Source organism: Cynara cardunculus (assembly GCF_001531365.2).
Source record: "Cynara cardunculus var. scolymus isolate 2C chromosome LG 5, CcrdV1, whole genome shotgun sequence".
NCBI classification, from domain to species: domain Eukaryota; kingdom Viridiplantae; phylum Streptophyta; class Magnoliopsida; order Asterales; family Asteraceae; genus Cynara; species Cynara cardunculus.
Genome location: NC_037532.1, coordinates 22,145,131 through 22,153,967, shown reverse-complemented (window position 1 = coordinate 22,153,967; position 8,837 = coordinate 22,145,131). Strand labels below are relative to the sequence as shown.

At 33.5% G+C, this 8,837-nt stretch overlaps 1 protein-coding gene across 1 annotated transcript; it reads right to left on the bottom strand.

The window, feature by feature from the left end:
- Positions 1-2,010: 2,010 nt before the first annotated feature.
- Positions 2,011-3,868, bottom strand: LOC112512742 (nudix hydrolase 18, mitochondrial-like). Its single transcript, XM_025118861.1, has 5 exons — positions 3,626-3,868; positions 3,267-3,381; positions 3,053-3,136; positions 2,556-2,684; positions 2,011-2,457 (listed from the first exon to the last, which is right to left on the bottom strand). Exons 1-5 carry the CDS (start codon positions 3,706-3,708, stop codon positions 2,320-2,322), a joined length of 549 nt encoding a protein of 182 aa, XP_024974629.1. The 5' UTR covers positions 3,709-3,868; the 3' UTR covers positions 2,011-2,319.
- Positions 3,869-8,837: the final 4,969 nt, after the last annotated feature.

Below are 8,837 nucleotides of genomic sequence, written 5' to 3'. Positions count from 1 at the left end.
AAACAAATAAACAGTATTCATATACAGATTTAGAAAGTAGGTTCATGTTGACAATCGGGTTTGTTATAACTAAAATGCTTGTCGATACGTTATATAAGACTAATTATTCATTTTAGATTTATTTTGCAAAAACACATATTTTAGAATTGTAATTATTGACCAAAATAAATCAAAAGAATTCATGATATAAAAGCTTTTGATGTACATTAATATGTAGTTTATGTTATGTTACATTATATTATATTGTACTCAATGATACAATTTGTCATACAATTTTTTAGCAAAGCATATAAGGTATCGTTATTTTGATGTGAAAACATTAAGAACCTTTTTTAATAGAAAGGCGAATTACACAAAAATTTTACTTAATTTTGTTTCGTTCCTATTTTGAGTTGCCAACTTTCAATATTTCTCATTTTTGGGGAACGTTTTTTCTCCGGCAAGGAGCAGAGCCAGTTCAACTCATGAAACAGATGCTTTCATAGGGATAGTATGAGCTACATGGAGTTATATGATGAGTTGCTCCTTTATCAAATCTCCGGTATAACTTAGAAATGTTTTATGAGCGAGAAGAGTAGTCTTTTATTGAGGAAGCGTATCCAATCTAATGAAAAGAAAGAGATCACTACTTCGCTTCTTTATTGGATCATCGACGCGAACACAGTGGTCTCTAACATGGACCAGGAACCAATTCGAATTTTGATCTTGACATGTCGGTGGTTTTTAACCGTAGGCATTTTGCCAGGAAGTTGGTGGGCTCATCATGAATTAGGTCGGGGTGGCTGGTGGTTTCGGGATCCCGTGGAAAATGCTTCTTTTATGCCTCGGGTATAGCTACAACTCATATTCATTCAGTAATTCTACCCCTTCTTCATTCTTGGACCTCGTTTCCTTCCTATGTATAGCGAAATTGGCTCCCAAGGAAAAGGAATTACATTAGATCTTGGCAATGACACTTCAACAAGCTCCAAAATAGAACAAACTTTGTTTACATTTCTATTTTAATAAATACAAATTCGCTTACCCGGTCCATTAAGTTAAATTTTTTTAAAATTGGTTTCCTATGATATTGGTTTTGAAACCCCAAGATAAGAATGAAAAACGTTGTAAGTTCTATTTTGGTGCAACTGCTTTTAAAAAAAAAATTGTTTATGTTATATCCCACTTGGATTTAGGGTATGGGAGGGGACCGGGGGTAGGTAGTATGCAAACTGTTCATCTATCCCAAGGGGTACAAAAATTGTTTCCAACATAGCTCTAAATTTATAAATACTTGATTATGTGTATGTAGATGTCAAATCCTAGTCAACATTATAAGATAACTACGAGCAAGTGGTAACTTTGGCTCTTTGCAAAATGTCTGAAGGCATCTCTACAGGTTCATTTTGATAGTATACTTAGATCACACTGTTCGAATTCCTTTAGAGTTACTGGAGGTTTGTTCAACTATTAATTTGAGGGTCCCACGATCTTGATCGCAGTGTATCGAAATTGACATGGATACCCACAGTTATCAACAAATCAGTTGACATTTTTAAAACGCACGTATTGCATGGCAAACGCCAAATCAAACATAAACATATATCATATATATGTTTTTAATACAATTTGAGCAATTATTTATGTGGAAATTTATGCCCAGGACAAGAAGTACCTATCATTGATGACTTGGTGATAATATGACCTCAAGAAGGATAGATCAAGGAACAATCTTTGGAAAGAGTCTTTCCACAAGTATACCAATTCGAAATCAACTGTGGTTATATATGGATGGAAGCAATGTTTTTGTAACTATATCATCTCAGAACCAGTTGTGCTTAAATCCAGATGAAATCAATGTTTTCTGTAAGTATATCATCTTAGAACCAACTTAGCTACACCCTAGAGGCAAAAATACAAATTGTATTTGTGATCTGTTCAACACTAATACGCAAATTGGGTTGGATTAAAAGAAACCCATCGACAATAATTCAACATTGAACAAGAAATTAAGAATAACACTGGTTTTCTGGAATGAAATTAACGAAACTTTCATTGATGTTGAACCAAGTTGCACCACAAAAATATTAGAGCAAAGTTCCATTCATGAGTGCGGAAACCATGACGAAGAAGAAGGTAAAACAGAAACAAAAGTTAGTGATCTCCAAATTACATTTCTACTCCGATGCAGTATCTCAACATCCTTTTTTTTCAAGGACTATTTTGAAGAATAATCTAGTGGGGGTCCCACATAATCTGAGAGTTTTGATCTTGTGAATCTTTTTTGATCAATAATTGTGTCCTATTTACATGTAAGGCTATGTTTTAGTAAGCTTGCGATCACAAGGGTCTTTTTTGATCGATAATGTTGTCGTCCTCGATCTTGGTTAGAGATGATTCGAGACGGGTTACAAGCAAATCCAATGCTTCTTTCATCCAAGATTGTTGGCAAACTTCTTTAGCTTTTGGTACGCTCACCTGTAAAATGAAATAAAACATATAATGAGCATAAGTTCCTGTGAAAAAGTTGCGAGTTTTGCTCAAAACCCAACTCCTTTTTGCTTTAAAAAACGTACCCAAACTCGTTGGCGAATGTCTTTTTCGGGCCACAAGTCGAATTGCTCTTTCACAAGTAAAGGGAACATGTACCCTTCGTAATATTTATCGTTTCCTTTGTTCTTGAAGAGCCATGTACCCAATATGCGCTGTAAATGTTCAACAAAAACATGTAAATTAGCAATTTTTCGAACAAAAACATGTACTTTCAAACATTTTTGAAGAAAATTGCAACAAGAACATGTAAATCGAGCCATGGACCCAATATGTGCGGTAAATGTTCACCAAAAACATGTAAATAGAGCATTTCTTCAAACACTTTTCAAGAAAATCGTCAAACAAAACATGTAAATTGCAGTAAATTTCAACAAAAACAAGTAAATCAAGAAAGATAAACATGGATTAAATGCTTGTTTGACTTGGATTTCTTCAAACAGTTTTCAAGAAAAATGTCAAAGATCGTATGCTACAAATGTAGATGTGTGATATGATATCGAAAAGGAACCGACGAACGAACCTCAACCGTTCCGTGAACCCCAGCTTCCTCCACAGATTCTCTTAGAGCAGCATCCTTAATGGATTCATCAGATTCCCAACCTCCCTGGTGACATTAAACCATGTGTTAGTCATCATTCAAGATTGAAAAAGTCAACGGACGTCCGCCAAAAAACACATGAAATCCCAAATGCCACTTCTTCCTCCATGACAAATGAAAAATAAAATGGGCATACCTTAGGAAACAACATCCCTTTCCCTTTCCTTTGTGCACTAATCAGAAGAACTTCTAATGCATCTTCTAAATTCTTCCCTGATGCCTTGTTGCTTTTTATTCTATAAGGAATACATCTGCCATGAAATAATCGAAATACAAATCATCAATGATCAAACAGACTAAAACCCGGTCACGATTTTCTTCACTCATTGAGTCAAATTCGATAATGGCATCCAATTTCCACGAAACCCAATTCAAAATTGGAGAAATTAGAAAGGACCCATTTCAATTTACCCCAATTTCGATTCACCCTTTTCGGAAAAACAAAAACCCCCAATGAAATCATTCAACAGGTATAAGAAGAAGAGACTGACTGACCCGACGATTTGACGACGTCCCTTGTTGTAACGCTGCAATTGTCGTCCGCTACGAGCAACAATTAGCATGTTCTTCAATTCCATTTATATTTTACCCTGGAACTCGTTACGAAATCGAAATAGAACCCGAATTGGAGACTGAAAATGAATTAGGATGCAAGCGAAATCAGAAAATTGGAGATCTGAGTGATGGGGGGAAGGAGATATGGAAGATTATATATAGAAGTTGGAAGGAGCAGAAGATAATGCAGAACCGTTGGAGACGTCAAAAGAAGGATCAATGAGATAACTGTGGAGCATAGGCCCACATGAATATTAGCGTTTAAACGGGTGTTTGAGATTGTTTATAAAAATAATTTATTGATTTATTTCGGTATGTCATCGATAATAAACACTTTTAAGTGTTTTGATAAACAACTTATATCGGTGTCAAACCGATAACAAGGAGTTTTTGAAGAAGTTAAACCCTTCTGACTTATAATAAGTTGATAAGTGCTTTCATAAAAAAATATAAGTTGTTTCAAATAAACACCCCCTAAATACAACCCCTCTAGATTATATAAGTGATAATTAAGGGTAGTTAGAACGACTAAATGATAATCGTTAGATGATTAAATAAACGCTTTTGATTTGGTTGTAAAAATATGTTGGAATGTAAAAGATTATATAATAACCTATCTCTATATAAACCAAAGTAAAATATACGACAAAAAATGAAATTGGAAATGATTTGTTTGTAATTTATTAAGTTATTTTTATTTAATTTACAAAGCAAATTATGAAATTCGTCCCTATGGTTTTTAATTTTTTTTGATTTTCATCCCTCGTCTTTGTTAATTATATTATCATAATTGTATTATGTAATTTATTAAGGTTTTTGTATGCTATTGAAAAAAAATTGTTACAGGGAATATGTTTCGTCGATTATCCATTTATTTAAATTTCTAATTAAATTTTGTTTCGTTTTCTCTTTATTATTTAATTAGTATTTTATTTTATCTCGATCTCCATCTCCTCTAGTAAACCCCTACCCATCTTCTCGGTTACACCCTACCCTTGATTTCACTCGGTTCTAAACTACAAGGGAAAAGACCAGCATTCATCACCACACCAATGCCATCACTATTCATCCCCTTTAGAAGCACTGTTACCCTTGATTGCACCCATCTTCTTCAATTAACCCATCATCGCCATTGAAAACGCCATACACAATAAAGCAATTGGAAACATACCCTAATTATGAATGTTGAAGAAGTCAGGAGAGAGATGAAGATAATGGAGATTAGAGGTTTTCTCCCTCTATATTCATCTGTTACAAACTCACCTAGGATTTGGTGATTCATGTGCTTAAATTTGTTGGGTTTTGCCTAGCTTTGGTGGTCTTCACCGGAGATGGAAGACAAGGACAGTGGTGGGAGTGAGATAACTTCACGGTGGGAAAGGTGATTGGAAGAGCAACCAATGAGATGGAGAAAAACAAAGGATGGGAACGAGCAACATGTTAGATGCAATGGTGACGAGAAATGATATTGGTGGCCGAAGAAGAGCAATAGTTATTGACGGAGAACGGGTGTGGTTGTGATGAGAAGTGGTACACATCCCTCCGTGTCATGTATAAATATGACATAATAAAATAACATAACATACTTTTAAAACCATTTTAATTTAAAAATAAGAAATAGATGAAATAATTAAAATATCCTCGATTATAAAAAACCAAACACGTAATAAATTATAAATCATAAAGTTGTAATTTATAGTTAGCTTAAAACGAACTTTGAGATGTTATAACACCACGTGGACCAAATATAAATTTACGCTTGTTTTAATGCAGATTATCGAAAAGAAAATATTATTTAGAAAATAAAATATTTGTTTTCTGAGGCATGGAGAACAGAAGCTCGGATTGAAGCCAAATTAGTCACGTGAGAGAGTTTTCCCCTCCTTTTTTTGGCCACTTTCTTGGTTAACCAACAGAAGCCAGCTAAAACCATAGGCTCGGCTCACTGTTTCCAGCTCACATTCTTCAAAAGACGGCTCTTTTCCAAGCCTGTAATTATATAAATATAAATTACAGCTTTTTCCACGTTTGATCGTCTTATTATCAAACCATATAAGTAATTTATTACTTTTGTTATTTAAAAAAATAAATTAAATTAAAAACCAACTTTATCTTTATTTATATTGTCAAAAATTAACACGTCAGGATTCTATGCACAGTTTTTGTAAAATATTTGATTTTCTTTACTTTTTAGTATATAGATCAATATAATTCATTCAAATTTTTTTTATTAACCTACATATCCAACTCATTATACAAGTCGATTAATTCCAGGACTACGATTTGTTTCACAGGTAAACCGGAATCACCGTATTTGTTAATTTTATATTTTTAATTTGTTATTTGTAAAATGAAATATATCAATTTATTTATTTTTAGTTAATTTTTTAAATGGCTGATACATATTGATTAAATATTTAAAACACACGAGATAATAACTAAACTATAAAGTTGATTAAAAATATTAAATTAAAATTCACTAAAATCTTAAATATTATATTTTTATGACAAAAACTCGAAAAACAATTACTTATTTTTAATGATTAAATAAACTAAATATTAAATGTAATTTAATATATATAGTATAGTAAAACAAAAATGGAAAAAAACGAGAAAAGTAAAATAACAAACACATTAAAATAACTAGAATACTCTTAAATTAACTTACTTTTTTAACGTGAGTTAATTAGATGATCAAAAGTAAACAAAATAACAATAACAACGACAACAACAACGACAAAAATTGTATTTAATTTAAAAATAAAAAGAGACTAAAATTAATACTGAGTGACATCAAAAATTTAATTTTGATGCTCTTAGAAGTATTTTATATATTTAGGTCGACTTCAATCCGGCCTAACATTAAATAAAAGAGACAAAAGTGGTGATTTTTTTAGCCATCAATTTCTTTTTCCCACTTCAATCATATACTACGAATACCACAAAAAATTTAATTTAATAACTTAATAAAAAAGTAAAATTTTATATTATTAAAACGTAACAAAAAAAAAATTAATTGTTACTCAATTTCTAACAATATTTCATTACATTTATTAAACTCTAGAAAGTAGCACATATTAAATACGTTGATTTCTATATTAGTCCTAAGAGTTAGTACACTTGTGTTACAAATGTTGAATTAAGATATTTGGATGTTTAGTGTAAGACAACGAAATTTGAGAGCTTAGAAGTCATAGTTTGAGTAGAAAAATTATTTAGAGAGATTATATTCGATTTAGTGTCCGGTTTGTAATTTTTCTTCGGTGTTTGAATGTTCTTCATCAATAAAAGTTCCTCTTCTTCCATGTAGACGTACATCACCATACCCGTGATGGAATCACATAAATCAATGTGTTATGTGTGTTCTCAAGTTCTTTGGTTGATTATTTGTTGTGCTTTCCATCCTATTTTGTTATCCGCATTTGTTGTTGATTGGCATCACGCATTTGATTGTCAATGAATAAGGTTCATTACTTTATTTTGTCTTTGGGACCTTTGTGGTATCCAAAACTCGAACAAGTCGTACCAGAGCTTCGTTTTTGATTATTGGCGTTTCGGTGGAACATATTCAAGACTACTTGAAGCATCGTGATGGTGGTCTCCAAAGAAGACGAAAACTCAGGCAAACCTTCATTAAACACTTCTTCTACCTCTATTAAAGTTTGTATGCAACATCTGAATCTACACTTCAGATTGAGAGGTGGAATGGGGACAAAGACTTTGGAAAGTGGTAACGGAAGATGAAGGTAGTACTTCGAAGAAACCGGGTGCATCGTGTTGTCTATGAACTAGACAAACTAACCCTTGATATATAGGAGGAAGAGTTGGAAGAGATGGAAGAATGAGCTCTCATGACATTACAACTAGCAACGAGTGAGAAGGTGATTTTGAATATAAGCTCGGAGACAACCGCACGAGGTATTTGGAACAAGGTAGAAGAGCTCTACCTCACAAAGTCTCTCACTAATCGTCTCATCCTCCTCAAAACTTTCTTCAACACAAGGTGAAGGAAGGTATACTAATAAAGTCTCATCTCAACGTTCTTGATGATTTGAATATGAAAATAAAATCAGTGGACTTGAAGATAGATGAGGAACAAATGACAATGATTCTTCTATGCTCCCTCCTTGAAAGGTATACCAGCTTTGCTAATTCATTAATTTGTGGTAGAGATACTATAACTATGGCAAATCCAAAAACGGGCCTCTTAAGTGAGGATCTAAGGGATCAAATGTGAGGCTTGAATGTTGACAAAGATGATAGAAGCAACAACCATGGGTTATTCGTGGGGAGAGGATGTAATGAATTTCGAAAGAGAGATAAGTCAAGAGGCCATTCAAGGTCATGCAATCCAGAATCTAGAGGTAAGTCCAAGAAGAGTGGCAATTGCCACTATTATCATCAATTCAGACATTAGATTGAAAAATGTCCATGTCTCAAAGCTAAGACCGACAAGGAAGGATCATCTTCATTTGTTGCTGTGAATGATTCTGATGATGCTCAAATTGTGTCAAAAGGAAGTGAGACTATCAAGGACCAATGTCTCTTGGATTTAGGGGCTTCTTTCCACATGAATCCACATAAGGAGCTCTTCTCATTACTTGAAGAAAAAGAACGAAACTGTTGATCCTCTCTCTTAGTGATTTGATGATAATCCATTTTCACTTATACGTTGTATTTATGTTTCTGTCTTTTTAGTTCCAGCGATCTTCACTGAGTATGTTCAGTGATCGCTGAAGAACTTGCATTGTAAATCTATCAGAGACAGCAATACTTCAAGAAGACAACACTCACACCAAAGAACCTTAAGCAAACGTCGAAAACTGAAACTGAAGAATAGAGACTGGTAAGTACGTGATCTGAAGCGGTATTCAGTGATTACAAACCTGTCTACATATGTGTGAAGACTGCTCAAGCTTCAGCGAATGATGATGAGACCTTCAGGTCATTCCAGCATTCAGTGATCAAATGAAGCTTGCTTAGCACGACTGTTGTTGTCTTGTTCTTATGCACACTAAGGACAAAACCCATACCCTTATGAAAGTTGGTATGGTACGGAGCCGACTACTCGACTCTATTATCCACCAACTTTAGGTAAGGATGTCTGCTCATGAATAGTGCTTTTTGTACTATTCACTGTAGCAAAGGACAA

Coding starts and splice junctions, on each gene's coding strand:
- LOC112512742 (XM_025118861.1), bottom strand. CDS start 3,708: ATGGAATTGAAGAACATGCTAATTGTTGCTCGTAGCGGACGACAATTG. Junction 3,137..3,266: donor AAGGGATGTTGTTTCCTAAG/GTATGCCCATTT, acceptor TAATGTCACCAG/GGAGGTTGGGAATCTGATGA. Junction 2,685..3,052: donor GGGTTCACGGAACGGTTGAG/GTTCGTTCGTCG, acceptor GAACATTTACAG/CGCATATTGGGTACATGGCT.